At 49.8% G+C, this 17,711-nt stretch overlaps 1 protein-coding gene across 1 annotated transcript in view; it reads left to right on the top strand.

Annotated features, from left to right (window-relative positions):
• UTP11 (UTP11 small subunit processome component) overlaps positions 1–17,711 on the top strand; it is a 167,148-nt gene that overhangs the window by 118,994 nt on the left and 30,443 nt on the right. The window contains exon 7 of the mRNA XM_069622670.1: positions 10,583–10,693. Within this exon, the coding sequence (XP_069478771.1) occupies positions 10,583–10,693 (111 nt within the window). The remainder of the gene's footprint in view (positions 1–10,582; positions 10,694–17,711) is intronic.

Genomic DNA, 17,711 nt, shown 5'->3' on the forward strand with positions numbered 1-17,711 from the left:
GGGCTGTAGAATCCGTACAAATTAAATTGTAATACAAATGGTCCAAAGAAACACTATGGGCCTCATCACGAGTTGGGCGGTATCCCAGTGGTATTACTGCCGGGATACCGCTAGGGCTAATAGCGTTACCGCCAAACCCCTGGCGCAATTAGCGCCGGATCACGGGTTCGGCGGAACAGTAATTCCGCATTCCCCATTTGGGAATTCCCCATTGCCCCCAATAGGGAATTTTTGGTGCGACTACCGTGGTAATTGCGCCAGAAATCGGCAAATTTGTGACAGATTTACCACCATCGTAGAGCCGGGGGTAAATACTGCCAAACCTGTGATTTGGCGGACCCTTCAATGCAGCAGTAATAGCGTTCCTGCCTCATTTAAGGGTTACCGCCAAACTCGTGATGACCCCGTATGTATGTAAAAATAAAGGATTTGGATCCACCAGGGGGCGCAGAGATGGACTGACGCATCTCCGCTCGCCTCCTCGACAGGGCACAGATAGCGGGACTTGAGCACCCCCCGACGCCCCAGGAGTGAGGAGCTGACACCACCCAAGCCTGTAGGAAGGTGTCGGGCACCCCTAGCCCAAATTTGAGCTCCAGAGGTGGAACCGATCCAGAGTTCTGAGCACTTACATCCCCGCGGGACGGAAGCCCCTCCTCCCCGCGGCTCCGCGGAAATCTACGGCGAGCCCGGGCGTGAGCGTGGCCTGAAGAGGGCCTAGGCGTCCCCGGCCGGCGGATTCCTCCCCCCGCCTGGTTCTTTCTGGTGGGGGTGACTCGCGGTTCGCTCCTGGGGGCAGACGCGGAAGGCCTGGCCGTTGGAGAGGAAGATGGACGCACAGTGAAACGGGAGGCCGGGACAAGGCCCGCACTAGGAGGAGCGGGGATTCACCCACAGGAGCAAGCGGACCCCCGGTGAGCCCCATCGGGGCACAGGAGGTGGGCCCCCCACAGACCCGAACGCATAACAAGCAGACCCCCTCAAGTCAAGCGGCACCGAGCCCAGGAGGGAGGGAGTACCAGGTCTGGGCTGGGCAACAACCGAAAGGCCTAACGTGGTTGGAAGCAGGCGGGCCTCCGCTATACTCCTGGCGCGGTAGTTGCGCGGCCCGGGGAGCGCGAGGCGCGGGAGGCTATCATCCACAACTTATACTTTATACTGGCCTGGCCTGAACAGTTTCCTCATCTCCTGGTATAAACCGGCATAGGAGGAATCCTCACCTACAGAAGGAAGCTGGTTGAACACCCGGCCCTCCCAGAGCAGTGTCGCCGCTCTTTGCCCCGAGGCTGACGCTGGCCCCCACCCCCGGCGCCGTTGTCGGCAGCCTGGGTATGCTGGGGTAGGGCCCTATGAACTGGAGAGAATCCTTGCATAAGTTTCATCGCACGCCCCCCCGCAATGGCGGCCCAGACGCAACAGGAACCGGCGGATGCAAACACAGTCACCAGGGGTATGGCGGCCCTATTGGAAGAAATTAAGGGCTTCAGGGCGGACATTACCTTACGACTGGACACCTTAGACAAAAAAGTGGACAATATGGACAATATAGACAATGGGGTCCAGGCACTGGAAAACAACACAGCCTCGACCGACGTCTTCGAAACTCAATTCGACATGCGCCTGTCGGAGCTCGAGAGAAGAGAAGAGAAATGCGCCCTAAAAATGGATGACTTGGAGAATAGGGAACGTCGCTGCAACTTACGTTTTCTAGGTTTCCCGGAACACGACGGTGAAACGCAAGCAGACATCATCAGGGCCGTCAACGCGGTAATAGGAGTGCTATTTGAGGGGGCTAACGCCAACGAACCCACCATCGACAGGGCCCACAGAGCAGGGGCGTCCTCCAGAGGCCCCAGATCGGTGTTAGTCCGCTTTCACTACTTCTCAGAAAAAGACAGGATCCTCGAACTGGCTCGCAAGAGGGGGCCGGTGGAGTGGGAAGGAGCCCGGATCTCGATATACCAAGACTTGTCGGCCTTCACCCTCGCAAGACGCCGCCTCTGCTCTCCGCTGACGAAGATGCTCCACTCCAAGGGAGTCAGGTATAGGTGGGGGTATCCTTTTTCACTCTCCTTTGAGTTCGAGGGTTACAAGTACGCTCTGATCACTGAGGACGACATCCAGAGAGTGTCGGGTGAACTATTAGACAATCCAAGCATGGAAACAGGGGACCAGGACTGTGTGCGATCCCCGACGGGTGCGAAAGGGAATAAAGCCCCGAAGGAAAGGCGCAGAGTCCGAGGCCAAAGAAAGTTCAGGAGAGTGGCTCCAGCATCGCCGGCCCCCTCGAATGGTTGAAACGAGCCTCTGGTGCCTCACGAAGTAGGGGACACTCGACTAGGTGAACGGAGGGGGATGTTAGTAGTTTGTGAATTGCATTGAATCCGGGGATAGGGGGGGGGGGGGGCTCGAGTTATGATTCAAGAGAGTTAATAAGCCCAGAGGGGGGAGACATCGGTGGCCTGGTTCGGATTTTTCTGACAATGTCCCGAATCAACCAGGCGATCAAGGGGGAGGAGGGAGGGGGGTGAGAAGAGGGGGGGTTAGGGTGTTGGGGTTACTGTTATAGCGCGCCAAGTTTTTGGGTTACTCGTGCGCCCCGGGGGCTTTCTCGAGCCAACTGTGGGTTGCAAATGCAATGTGGGAGCTACAACGCTTGCGTTTCTGGGAGTGGAGTTATGAGCCTTGACAACTCCTTTAATGGATGATTCACTCCAATCCTTGACAGTGGGGTCATTAAATGTCCGTGGGCTCAACTCGCCTACAAAAAGGTCGCTGATCATAAGGGAGTTTGCAAAGTTACGCCTACATTTCCTCTTTGTACAAGAGACCCATTGGGTTCGAGGTAAAGAGCCTAAACTCAAGGCCAAAACCATAGACCATTTGTTCACGGCCTCTTCACAAACAAAGAAGCGGGGAGTTGCCCTGTTGGTGTCCCCTGGGGCCCACTTTAGGTTCAAAGCATCAAAGGCAGACCCGGAGGGTCGGTATCTCATGGTGAAAGGGGAGGTGCGGGGCGCTTGTTCACACTGGTTTGCATATACGCCCCGAATGAAGCGCAGGACACCTTCTGGGAGGGTATGAAAGGGACAATAATGGCATTCTCCGAGGGCACCCTTCAGGTGGGGGGGGATTTTAATATGGTACTTTGCCCCGAGCGGGACAGGAAGTCAGCAAATCCTTGACCCAACATCCGTCTCCATAGGAAGTTGGCGATGGCTTTTCAGGAAGTGAATGGGGTATTGGGGTTGTGCGATACACATGTGCCTGTGCAGGGCCGGAACCCCGATTATACTTTCTACTCTAAGCCACATGATGTTTTCTCGCGCATAGACTACATTCTGGTAGACTCCTCATTGCAGGGAGAGGTCACAAGCTCAGGAGTAGAGACCGTCCCCTGGACAGACCACGATATGGTAAAGATAAAGATATGCCCCCCCCCCCGCCCCGGCAGCTGAATCCCGATGGAGGTGTAATGACCTCCTCTTGCAAGACAGGGAGATACGTCAATCCCTCCTGGTAGCCATAGAAGACTACTTCACCCTGAATGATAATGGGGAGGTCGGTACCATGGGAGTATGGGAGGCATTTAAGGCAACTATCAGAGGCACACTTATTGGTATTGGGTCCAGGAGAAAGAGGGAGAGGGAGCGCGAAGAGAAACAGCTGAAAGACAAGATAGTGGCTATCCAACCAGGGGGGAAAGCTGAAAACGCAGATGTTCCCTGGGCAGTGGGAGGAATTGCAGGGGTTGCGGGCTAAGCTAGCTGACCTTCAAGTGGGACAAACGGAAAGGAAGCTTTCTTTTTTTAAACAAAAATATATGGAAAAGGCGGACAGGATATTGGCCTGGAGACTTCGGGAATTTAGGAATAGCAGGAGGGTCAATTCGATTCGTCCCCCGGAAGGGGACTTTACCGCGAGGGACACCAAGATCGCAGAGCAATTTAGGCTATATTACGAAAAATTGTATTGCTCAGAATATTCGGGGAATGGGAAAGACATCGACAGATTCCTGGACTCTCTCCCCATCCCGGGCCTTCTCCCTGAGAACGCCGAGGCACTAGAACACTCCATCTCCCCAGAGGAAATAGTTGATACTATATCCTCGTTAAAGAGTGGCACCACCCCGGGAGACGATGGCTTCACAGTCAAGTTTTATAAGACCTATAGGACTGCACTTGCCCCATTCATGGCCCAAGATGTTCAATGCCACGCTAGACCAAGGCACTCTCCCATCCACAATGATGTCAGCTTTGATTGTAGTTCTGCCTAAAGAGGGCAAGGATCCCACGCATTGCCAATCCTACCTCCCCATATCTCTCCTTAATACGGACGTTAAAATACTGGCCAAGCTCCTAGCGAATAGGCTGGCAAAGTTCCTCCCTACCCTAGTGCACGGGGTTCAGGTGGGCTTCATCCCGGGGCGCCAGGGTTCCGATAACATAAGAAAAACCCTCAATCTTATGCACGAGACATCCAGGCAGGGAGTGGAAGGGTACCTCCTCTCACTCGACTCAGAAAAGGCTTTTGACCGTGTCGAGTGGCCTTACATGGGCAGGGTTCTCCGAAAGATGGGCCTGGGGGACAATTTTTGTGGGTGGGTAGCGGCACTCTATAACGGTCCCTCAGCGACAGTGTTGGTTAACGGAGGCACTTCGGAGCCCTTTTCCCTCACTAGGGGCACCCGGCAAGGATGCCCACTGTCACCCCTATTGTATGACTTGGCAATGGAACCCCTAGCTATAGCGGTCAGGAACGACCCGGAAATCACGGGAATACGATGCAGAGAGTGCGACTTCAAACTCTCCCTATTTGCAGACGACATCCTGGGTATCCCTACCCCGACTGTTCGACCTCATACACAGCTTTGGCTCTTTCTCTGGGTTGAGGATAAACACTTCCAAATCAAGCATCATGCCCATGGGCCAGAGCGATCGAGACGTCGGGAGCAATTCCGATATTCTGGGGGTCAGAATTGAAGGAGAATCCACTAGGTACCTGGGCACTACCATCCCCAGAGACCTGTCACAGCTATACCAGTGCAACTTCCCGGGGATCCTTGCTCAGATCAGCAGCGACCTCAAAAGATGGGCTCCCCTCACGCTTTCCTGGCTGGGTCGCATGGTCACAGTCAAGATGAATGTCTTGCCTCGCCTTCTCTCCCTCTTCGCAGCACTTCCTGCTGTGATGCCCGAGACTTTCTTCGAGGTACTGCAGTCCCGTATCCTCCATTTTATTTGGAGTGGTAAGAGACCTAGAATCAAAACCTCCTCCCGAAGACACATGGTGGTTTTGGCCTCCCCGACTTTCGACTCTATTATAAAGCAGCCCAGCTCAGGGTGATGTTGGAGCATATGCGAGACGACATGGGCACATACTGGACGTATGTAGAAGACATCCATGCCCACCCGAAAAAGGTTAGAGATTATTTTTGGGCCTCTCCTAAGGTTCTCCCACCCCAGCTAAAAACGCATCCTACCTTGGCAGCCCTGTGGGCGCTATGGAAACCTAGCAAAGCCAACAAACACCTATCCACCTGGCCTTCCCCGCTATCCTCATCGACCTGGACACAAGGGGTTTCCGCGACACGCAAGCCTGGTCTGACATGGGCTTGGAAAGAGTCTCCCAGCTGTCACGAGAAGAGGGCTTCATAGAGTATGGTAACCTGCTTGAGGCCCTGGTAGATAGGCCCCCCACGATTTTTGAATACTTACGATTGAAGGGGATATTGTCCCAACCCCGGTGGTCCGAACAGCTGAGTTGCCCCCTCACCCCATTTGAATCCATCCTGGCCAAAAGTACATCACGAAAGGGTGCGTTGTCCAAGTTTTATAGTGTTTTGATAACATCCGACCTAGAGGGCAGACAGCCCTTCAAACGCATATGGGAGGAAAGACTGGGAATGCCATTGGATGACCATACCTGGAGGGCCGTTTTTAAATGTATTGTCACTGGTTCTCTGTACAAGGCTGCCATGGAACACAGCTTCAAAATTCTTCACTCTTGGCATCACCCCCCGTCCCTGCTGTCTAAAATGTTCCGAGACGTGTCCCCTTTCTGCCCCAGGGGCTGCCACCAGAGGGAAACCTGGTTTCACATGTGGTGGGGTTGTCCAGCTATACAGGTTTACTGGTCGGAACTACTCAGCTGGATCAAAGATATTGAGGGGTTCGGTCCATCCTTGCACCCGTTAGAAGTCTTGCTGGGTATCCCCTTGCCGGAGACGGAAACAAATGTATACCCCAAGGTCATTGGTGCCATGCTGCGAGCAGGAAGGTTGGCGCTTGCTCAAAAATGGAAGAGCGGCCTGGCCCCCTCCAAGGAAGAATGGCTTCGCAAGCTCAGGGTGATATTCTCGTACGAAAAGCTTACAGCAATAGCAAATGATACCATGACGGACTTTGTACAAGAATGGGCTGCAGTTCTTTTGCACGATGACTGTGTCTCCATGCGCTTATAGGAGGGACATCGTACTGGCCCAGACAGAGTGGTCCTGACCTGTTGACTCTTAGTATCATTCACCCCACCACACCCTGCAGAGTTAACTACTGAGGCCAATGTCGCTTGTCTTTCACGACTATGCTGTGTATGTTTGGTGGTTGATTGGTTAAGTCGTACGCATTGGACCCACTCTGTGTCCACCTGCAGCTGAAGAAAGAGGGAGAAGTGTTGTATCACTGCTCTATAGTTGGTCATGCAGACCCAGTGTAACTGTGCAGATTTGGCGGACCTCCACACACCCCTCTTAGACCCGGCCTAGCCTCCACTCACCTGTCTCTCATATGGACCCCACTGTCTCGAGTGCTAATCTTAATAACCAAATGGCTTGCAAGTGTTCTTCCCGGAATTTTATAAGTTTGTAACACCTCTAAACTTGGCTTGTTAATTGTTTGGGGGGGTGGGGTGGGAGGGGGTAAATGGGAAAGGGTGTTAAGATAAAAGTAATAGAAAATGTTACTGACAATGTGATTCATTCTGATGCTTTTGCTGATCGGGTCGGATGTCCGGCCCGACCTCATTTCTGTTTGTCAATAAAAACAAAATTGAAAAAAAAAATAAAGGATTTATTTAAATACCGGTAGGCCCAGATAAATTTAGAGGTAAATAAGTACTATCACACATTAAATGTAATCACAATTATCAAAACACAACACTATGTTTGAACGTGCACCGACCAAAGCATATTCCTTATTTGGGACACCCAACAGTAGTTCTAGGGACGTCAAAACCTTTTAATATACTTTTAGTATAGGTCCCACCTATTCTTGGAGTAACAAACAATGGTTACTTCCACATTACTATCAGTAATGCAAGGGCAGTAGACCCTACCAGTTGTACAGTGACTCTCGGTACAAATAACATAACCAGTCAACTGGACAATCTACTTTTTTTGAATAGTGGCACACTTACAGGCACAGTAAACACCTATAACTACTTTTGTGATAACACACAGCTATCCTAGGTGAGTGAAACCTAAGGACGTAATATCCAATTACAGGTGCTTTTGAAATCAGTGAAACAGATTGAGATGAGCAGTAACTCTTGTAACTTATTATTGGATGACACACAGCTAACGTAAGGTAAATAAAGCCCATATACTTTTTTTATCCTCGCAATGAAATCTAGGTTAGATCTTTCTCAGCTATACAAGTCCCTTATGTATGACTTATGAGGGACAGTTAGAACCAGGGTCAATGGGTTGGATAACACAGGGAAAGTAAAACCCATTGTTACACTTACTGAATGAATAAAAGTTATTCTAGGTAGGCAACAACCTAATAAAGGCTTATTCTGGACAGACTAGCAGCAAGTCAGGGGAAGCACTCTGTTGAGGGGACTTTTGGGCTCGATTTGTGTCTGTGGAGATCCACCGGGATCCCCACAAAGATTCAGCGAGATTCGGAATTCAGAAGATTGTGCACCGCACAATGGCCCAAGTTCCCAGGGTATTGGGGTATTGCAGCAATGCAAGGTCGCAGCAACATGTGGGATGGCTCAAAATGCAGATCTCCCTGAGTCTAGTGGGTCTCACCAGGCTCTGGGTCAGGGTCGTCGTTTTCAGAGTCCACAGGTCGATTGGAAGGAAGGGCTACAGCAGGCTCTGGTTACGCAGCATGCTCTCCGGTCGCTGGAAATAGTCTCAGCCGCTTCGGTTTTGGTTCCAGTGGTCGACTTGGCTTCAGCTTCCAGGTTTGCAGTTTTTAACAGGAACTACAGCACAACGCCTGCATTCTCTCCTTCTGCATTTTACAACAATGGGCCGTCTGGTTGTCCAATCGGGACAGCCAGCCCCCCATTGGAATTTGTCCCCATTCCGGCAAGGAGGAAGACAAAGGGCTGTGCAGTTGTGGACTACTCCCTTGCTTCCTGCCTTCACAGACAGACTGGAGCCTGGGTGGGGAGTCAAGGGGACTCCCGCTGAAGATAAAAATCACATAAAGGAATTTCCCACCCTGGATGTTGGGGGAAGGAACAAGAAAGGACAGGCAACACTAAAAGTGCGAAAAAAGAAGACCGGGGCATTTTGGTTAAAGGAGCACCAGTGGGTGCCTTTACTGCAGCTGTGAACACAGCCCGTGTTAAAGTTGCACCAAATTAATGCAAAGGATCACTGCCAACAGCCATTGTAGGTAAGCTTGCCCCTTAACAGTAATGTTATAGTTTTAGTGTGAAAGGGGATACATTGTATCTCCCCAGCACTCCACTTAAGGTGGGGTGTTCTGGTTTCACAAAATAAAATGTAAAGGGCGTCCAAAGATCCTTTCTATCCTTGGGAACTGTAGTTCACTGAAGGTTAGCCAGAGAATGTTACAAGGGGAGTCCCTAGGGCAACCCAGCTACAACAGGCACGTATTGCCAAAAAGCTGTTAAAAAGGATAACTTCATAGTGTCTTTTTTAAAGTTGAGTAAAAAAATGACACCCATAAAGAGTAGGATTCTGTGAGTGTGGAAAAAGGTTCCTACTCAGAGGTATTAAGGAAAAATATCCCACTAGTAAACCAAAAAGGAAGTTTTTCCATTTCTATGAAAACCTTGCTTAACAATCCAATTGAATTTTATCCAGGTGTGACCACCTCTTTACGTTCTGCTTTGTACTCTTAATTAACGCGTTGGACTATATTGTGCTATACTAACAATTTCACTTCTGTTTGCGCAGGAAGGCTTAAAATACAAAGGCGTCTCCAAATTCATGTGTGAGAATGTTGTACTGAAACCTGTTTTTAATCAGTTAAGCTTTTTCAATTACCCAATGTAACCTTTGCTCTACTTTGTCAAGAAGTCCTGGGGTAAAGAGCTGACCTCTGCACACACAGTGATTTGTCCTGAAAAACTTCCCTTTGGAAAGGGCGGACATTAGGCAAGACAAAGAACGTCACTCGATAAGGATGACTGATAAGTTTATCAGCATGCTGGTCAATAAAGCTAATTTGACATGATTAAGCAATGACACCTGGGGGGGAGGGGTGTGGTGTTTTTGTGAGCCATCGCCGCGCCTTTTGGTTTCGCCTTGCACCGTAAATCATGCTAGGTGTGGTGTTAGCAAGTGTTACCACACCTGTAAGTGTCTTATTTCAATTAAACATTGTTTACAAGAGGACTACAAATGTCTGTGCAGTGCAAGTAAAGAGAAATCGGGGGATTTTCACGATTTACTGGCACCAGCTCATTACAAATTTTGGGACTATTCGCTACACTCAGGTGGGGGAGGGGGGCAGCGTAACAGTTCTGTAGTGTGAATACACATACATGCTGGCGAGTAGGCACTTAACTACAAATCGCAGTAGTGTGGTTTGTGTCTCAGCTAAGAAACAAATAACCTTGCTCAGCAGATCAGCATATTAAAACGGGGTTCTTGGAATTGTGATACACATCAATGAATGAATAAGACAAGTTTTTTCGCTGAGGCCTTGTGTGTGTGTGGCAGGTTCCTTGCGGTAAGGAAATGGGCATGTTTTGGGATTGCTCAGGTGACGGGTTGGACCATTGAGAGTTTTCAGATACTGGCAATCTTAAGAAAGCTGAAAATGCTGTCCTTCTCGTTGTTTATCTGCACTACAAAATGGTCCCTGCCAACATGCTATTAAGACTCGCTCACAAACTGTCTGTTGCTTTGAGTATAATCTGGGCATACACTGGGTAGTGGGAAAGTGCTTTGCCTCTAAATATGAGTGTATTCTTCCAATACAGGAGTTGGTTATGAATGCTGTGCTTTTCCAACAGTGAAAGTTATTCCGGTATTACATGGTGTAGTGTTGGTTCTGTTCCCTCCCCCAACACTCTTTAACCATCTAATGCAGGGGCCTCCACATGTTTTGGACTAGGACTTCCATAATCCCTCACCAATGACTATGCTGGCTAGGGCTAATGGAAATTGCATTCCAAAATCTCTGTAGAGCCAAAGGTTCCAGACTTCTGATTTAATTGTATGCTTGCAACCCCTACCAATGTGCAGTGCTAGGTTCATACTCCGTAAGAAACCAAAATGTAGGTGGAGTTACTGCAGTCAAGTTACAAACCACTTGTCCAATTAACTTGCACAATTATTTTAATGTTTTTCTCAAATGGTTCCTATCAACAGATGTTGGCCAAACAAAGAAAACACCAGTACACAATTCTGAAGCAGCGCATTGAGAGGGAGAAGAAGATGTTTGTTATTAGCCAGAAAATTCAGACTAGAAAAGATCTATTGGTAAGATCTAGTGCTTCAAAACTTTTTTTCTGCCCCGAATACTCTGGTTTCGTTTTATTCCCATGAAATCTAGGTTTATATATGTTCAATGAATTGTCTTAAAGTAACGGTGCCTTGAGGCCTGCGGGCGAGTGGCGCTATACAAGAAAAAATATAGATAGATAAATACCATGTATATGTGAGCCCAAACAAATGCTCTAAATGTGTAGACATGCAAGCTGGCATAACGGTAGCAGATTTTGATTCTGTTTGACTGCACTGACACTTTACAGGCATTTTAAGCGACTGCATTTGTCTTTTAAACTGCAGTATATTTTTTAGGTTCTGGCAGTGCCATGCACTCTTGCCAGATATAATGCAGATGATGCTTTCCATGGAGGCCACCTCCCCAGTCTTCCAGCCGAAGGCCTGGAAGCAGACTTGCACAACCAATCTGTTAACTTTAGAAGATGCTAAATGATTGACTCTACCGATGCTTGTTTGTAGAAAGATTAATGTGACTATAAAGACTGCTGAATCATGTTGACATTGGTGGGCGTCGGTTGACAATGGTTCCCTAACCTCAGCACAAAGACACTGCTCAGTGAGAAGCCCTGCCACCCTGAATGTATAATTTTGCCATTTTGTTTTTCACGTGTGTGCTAAAGGTGACTAACTTGGGCACCCTGCTGGGTGCAAAGGGTGCATCACGAGTGGTTTGTTCTTCGCACTGTCATGTAGTTGGCTACCATGATTGTCTACAATGAAGGCCACCAGTGGTAATGTGATCAGACTTAGTGTGCAAAGAAGCACTTTAAGAACTTTATGAACAATGTCGTTTTTTTTTTTTAAATTACACAAGTTGGAAGTGCTTGGTTAGTGTCTTAAATACAATTTTATTTGCCCTCTCTCCACCAACGCCCTCAACATGTTTGACATGCATACCTGTTCTGTACTTTGTAAGAAGTAACAGATTGTGCTAGTTAGTTGTGCTCGCCCCAACAAATGATTGCAAATGAAATAATCAAGTATTCTTTTTCGATGTTCTTACTTTATTGTGGACAAAGTGGGGTCATTCCATGCCATGGTTGCTTGGGCATCGGATTTCTTCTAGCTGATGCCAGAGACCAAGAAGGAAGGTTTCTTTCACCAACGACTTGAGGTCAAAAGGAAAACCATTATGGTGGTACCTCTCCTGGACGATGTTTGGGATGAGGGCCTGGCACTGATGAGAAACCCAGCCTCAGCTGCGGCGAAGAGGGATAGGCTGGAGAAGTAGTACCGGGTGCTGTAGTCCGCACCCAAGTGCCTACAGTCGCAGCCCTTCCCGGACTCGGTGGTCTTGGGGGCAGCAAGGAAGAAGTCTTCTAATCCCTCATCTTCAGCCTCAGTTCCCCCGGACAGCGAGGGGAAGAAGTTGGACGCTGCGCGTAGGAAAGTGATCTACTCGGTGGCGATGACAGTCAAGGCAGCAAATTTACTTGCGATCCCGGCCCGATATGACAGGGAGCTGTGGTATAAAATGGCCCAGCTGCTGGAATTTCTACCTGACAAGTGGGTTGAGGCGCTTGAGACCCTCCAGGAGGGCAAGGTGGCATCGGACCATGCCATCACTGTGGCCTTGGACATCGCAAACGGAGTTCTGGCAGATGGGGGAACAGTGTCTACCTCCGTCGTGGTGGCTGGTTGAAGGCCACCAACTTCCGTAAAGAGGTCCAGACGAGGGTGGTGGACATGCCCTTCGGGGACAACCTCTTTGGGAAAGCTGTCAACGAATCGTTGCAGGCCTTTGAGACAGACATGGAGAAGGCCTTGGGTACTCTTCAGCAGCATCGTCCATCCTTTCCTGCCGCTGGCGTAAAATAATCAGGCAATTCGTCGAAGGGTTTCGGTGGAGGGTCCTCCTCGTACCGCCAACCCTCCCGGTCCACGACCCAAGAGGTCTTACAGGGGCCGCTCCAAGGCTTTCGGTGGAGGTGGCCGCCGACGTAGCTCCCAAGGCTGCACACAGGCCCTGAAGCAAGATTGAACCAGCCAGGACGTTGGGCCCCCACCCATGCACCCCGGTGGGAGGACGGCTGGCGGGCTTCGTCAGCGAGTGGGAAAAGATCTCCGACCGATGGGTGCTGGACGCTCTTGCCCATAGACACACTCTAGAGTTCCAGCAAAAGTGTCCATGTATACCTCCAGTGGCCCGGCAGAAGCGGCACATCCCTCAGCTCCTGCAGGAATTATGGGCCATGCTAAAAAAGGGGGTGATAGAGCTGGTTCCAAAGCTACTCTGGGGCTCCGGATTCTACTCCAGATATTTCTCATAAATAAGATTGGGGGCTGGAGGCCCATTCTAGACTTGCGGCGCCTCAACAAATATCCGAGTCCCAACAATTCAGGATGATCACATTGAAGCACGTGCTCGGCAAAGTGGAGGAAGGAGACTTCTTGTCGTAACTGGATCTGGAGGACGCATACTTTCACGTCCCCATTCACGAGAAGCATCTGACGTTACTGCGCTTCGTGATACAGGGAAGGCACTACCAGATGAAAGGCCTTCCCTTCAGATTGAAGTAGGCGCCCAGGGTGTTCACGAAGTGCCTGGCGCCAGTGGCGGCCCATCCGTGTCTTCAAGGGATATATGTGTACCCCTATCTTAGGGAGAATTCTCAGAGGTGCTAATTCCCTTCTACCTTAGAGACCCCCAGCACTTTTAATTTTTAGCCTGGAGAGTGTGAGACCTTTTTCCCACTCTCATGTATTTTTCTTTGATCTTAAGTGTGTTTCTTTTGGTTATGGAGTCTGACAAACTCCATAGGCATCATCTTTTTACATTGTGTCGCACAGCACCTTCAGTGCAGTGGCACATGGAAGTCTTTTACATTTCCCAAAGGTTTAAATAACCTTCTCTTGGATAAACTACTGTATCCAAGAGCAGCAAAGTGAAATTAACTTTACTTACATTTGTAACTTTTTAGACCCAGCACAGACTATCTTACCATGGGGTGCTGTAGGGGTTACTAACCCTTTGTCTAGTTTCTCAGGTAACATTTTTATGTTACCCTTTCTACAATTAATGGCTGGTGGTAGTGGTTTACTTTTTCCTACCATTGTGTGTTTTTACTGCGGGCTGCAATTGCAGCCCTAGTAAAGCACCCATGGGTGCCCATTTAATCAAAATGACCCGGTCTTCTTTTTTCGCCATTTCTTGTTGGAAAGGTGCTTCTTGAGATTTACTCTGCATGCCAAATCAGGGTTGATCCCTTTGTTCGTTTTGTCTTTGGTGGGGTTCACTGCTGAAGCCCATGTCTGGCTCCAGCGTGTCTGGCAGGGCAGGAAGTGAGGGAGGTTCCCGAAACTCCCTGTGCTTTAATCTCCTAGGTGACAGGAATACACCCAAAGGTGATTGGCTGGCTGAGGACAGCCACCCTGCTGTGAGTGACAGCTAGGCTGCAAATGAATTGGAGAAACCTGCATAAAAGGCGAGGTCTTTTGCTTGGAAGGCAGAGTCGACCACTGGACAAAGAAATCCGAGGAAGAACTTGGAAGAGCTGCCTGATGAAGCTCCAAATTCGCCTCGACTAGAGAAGCCCTGCAAGGACGACTTCTCCCCTTGGGTTGGTGGCACCAATCAACCCCGAAACGAACTCGTCTGGTCATCCTCTCGGAGCTGGTTGTACTTCCATTGCTGCTGCAGGAACCGATTGCAGGGAGAGGAACACCAGAATCGAGAGTCTCGTTTTTAAGTCGGACGCAAGCTCCAGGAAGATCTTTCGGACTCCCATGAAGCAGGACTGACCGTTCCTGAGCCACCTCAACAGAGTGCTGGACCCAAGATGTGAGAAAAGTCCATAAGGTAGCCGAGGACCGCAGTGGTGCTATTCGCGGGAAGCTGAAACCGCAAAGTGCCGCTAATCTGAAGTTTGCCCATTGCTGCTGCCGACCTTCAAACTGTAATGCAGGAGTCACCAGGCGTCCTCCCTCTTGTTCCCACACTGAGGCCCAGGAACAGGATCTGCCACTACTACTGGAACAGAACAAGCAGTAACCCATTTCTTCAGACCTAAGGAACTGTAAACTAAGGGGTACTTACCTTTTTGTTGTGTAGCCTTGCTAGCTCTCAGTTGAGATTTGTCTTGCTTGCCCTTTTGCAGAGTTTCTTGCAGCTTTGCCTCTCACAAGCCTTCCTGCTTGTGGCCCGACAGTGATTTCATTTTCTACAGAGATTTCTAAAACATTGTGCAAGACTTAGGAGAACTTCAGCTCCCCTAGACTTTTCTCAAGTAACATTGGCTGTCTTGGTTTCCTCATAGACTCTTCTAACCTCCGACTTTGTTTTGATCTGTCCCTCTAAATGTCACACATTCCATAACTTGTGTAGCTGGGAAAGGGTTCATTTACTTTGCATTGGGGGGGGGGGGTGTTCAAAAGTACTTATCTGCTTAAGAATATTTGTTAATCTTTGTTTTATTCCCTAACCCTTTCCTTTTGACACCAAACTCATTATTGCTCTAAATATGCCAGTGATATATCAATGTCCAAAGTGTCCCAGTTATTTAAGTCAGGGTGTAGGAAGTGTCTGTGTGCCATCCCCAATGGGTATCTAATGATTTAGTAAAACTGAGTGTGTTTATTAAAGCATATTTTTGTGTTGCATGATTGCTCCCTTCTTAAGAAGGCTTATTCAAAAATAAATTAATACTTGTTTAATCAAGAAACCTTGAGTGTAGGTGTTTATTTGAATACCTGTCACTGTGAATCTCTGTTATAACTCTACAGCTCACATTGACCCCTTTTGATCTAAGCCTGGCTGCTCAGTCACTCTACCAACTTGTGTAGTACATGCTTCTACCAAAGGTTGGGGTTAACTATTGCCAAGAGGACAAGGCTGGTGCAGTCTCCCACTGGGTACTGCATACAATCTTGCCTAACGCCCTACCTCGACGACTGGCTCATCCACGCAAAGCCCAGGGAAGTAGCCGTCGAACACACAGAGGACCGTCTGGCGGCTCATGGATCTGGGGTTCTCCGTCAACTTTCCAAAATCCTGCTTGATACCATCACACAACGCTCTATTCCTGGGGGCCAGTCTCAACATAGTCTCCTGCCTGGCGCCCCCTTCGGAAGAGAGGATAGCGGCCATGCTGGGCAAGGTGCAACGGTTGTTGGCACTGAAGACCGCCACAGTGCAGTCCATCAATTCGCTGCTCGGCAGGATGACATTGTGCATTTACCTCATATGATATGATATGGCATTTATAACGCGCCTATACACAAGTGTTTCAAGGCGTGACGAGGCAGGAGAGGGAAAACAGTGGAAAGACAGACAAGCGATCCTCCTAGGCCAGGTGTCATTCAGATCGCGCAAGGGTAGGGAGAAAGGAAAAAGTGCCAGGGGAAAGGGAGAGGGGGAAGTGCAGTACATGGGATAGAAGAATAAATACGATAGGTAAAAGCGGCCTGATGGTGGCAAGTGCAAGGTAGAGCAGACAAGTGCTGGTGGGGGGGGGGGGGGGAGGACTCTAGAGATACAGAAAATCAGTCCTTAAGTGCAGGGGTTTCCAGGGAGGCTAGGCAGGAGTGCAAAAGGCGGGACCTGGCCCCAAGGTCAAAAAGGGTGGCCAGGTAACCAGTGCAGATTTGGCAGGGATTTCAGCAGGGGAGAGGCGCAGAGAAAGCGGAAGCAAAGAGGAAAGTCTTGAGGTGTTTACGGAACCGGAGATGGTTCTCCTCAAGTTTCAGCGAGGCAGGAAGGCTGTTCCAGAGGGAGGCCCCTGCCAAAGAGAGCGATCGACCACCAATTCGTTGCTTGGAGAAGCGGTTGACCCTGAGGGAGTTGGAGGCAGATGAGCGAAGAGCCCGAGAAGGAAGGTATTTAGGACGAGAGAGTTGATGGTAATGCGGCCCCAGTAGGCCTTGTGGATAATGCAGAGGGTTTTGAACTTAATCCTTGCAGCCACTGGGAGCCAGTGCAGAGATTTCAGTCCTGCAGAGATACGATCCCTGGGTTTGAGGCCAAGGACAAGTCTCACAGTCCTGTTTTGGATAAGTTGCAGAGGGCGGAGAGTAGAGTCAGGCAGGTTTAGATGGAGGCTGTTGCAATAGTCCACACTAGAGGGAACCAGGGCTCTGGAGATGGTGAGCTTCTGGAGGAGGGAGAGGAGAGGAAGAATACCTCTGAGGAGGTGCAGCTGGTAGTGTGACTTAGAGACGTTGGCGATGTGAGGAGAGAAGGAGTGTGGAGTCAAAGATGACCCCAAGGTTTTTAGCCTTGCAGGTGGGAGCAGGAAGAGGGCCAAGATCCGACTCTGCAGGTTGCAGATGTGATGCCTTCAGGAATTCATGGACGCTCAGTGGATCCATGTGTCCGGAAGCTTTGTAGACAACATTGTTCGCAACGAGGAGTTCCGTTGAGCGATAAGGTGGTGGGGCGTGCGCTCCAACATCCCTGGGGGCATGGATTTCCAGAGCCCCCCATACTAGGAGACACTCTTCCCTGGAGGGCTGGGGAGCCCACAATGGACATCTGCACGCCAAAGGCCTCTGGCTACCGAGGAGAGGGATCTCCACATCCATGTCCTGGAGCTGGGGGCAGTGTTCTGGGCCCTCAAGTCATTCCTTCCATCCCTCAAGGGCAAGGGGATGAGGGTCTTCTCGGACAATAGTACCACAATGTTCTACATCAGGAAGCAAGGGGGTACCAGATCCCCGGTGCTCTGCAGAGAGGCGCAGGACTTGTGGCACTGGTCTTGTGGCACAGGGGCCTTCGCCCAAGAGATGTTCCGCATTCCTTTTCACCTGCCGGGAGTCGAGAACACTATCGCGACTCCATCGGCAGGGAGCTGCGCTCTTGCCACGAGTGGGAATTTCGACAGGATCAAGTGGACAGCATCTTCCTCAAATGGGGCAGAACCCAGATCGATCTGTTTGCAACGGCGACAAGTTCCAAAACCCAGAAATTCCCCATCAGGTTCCACCAGCCGAGGAGCATGGGGGACACTTTTTCCTGCCCGAAGCAGATTTGGTAACCGGACCTTCTCAGCCTGTC

The sequence above is a fragment of the Ambystoma mexicanum genome, chromosome 11 (genome assembly GCF_040938575.1).
Source record: "Ambystoma mexicanum isolate Mex_15411 chromosome 11, UKY_AmexF1_1, whole genome shotgun sequence".
Lineage (NCBI taxonomy): Eukaryota > Metazoa > Chordata > Amphibia > Caudata > Ambystomatidae > Ambystoma > Ambystoma mexicanum.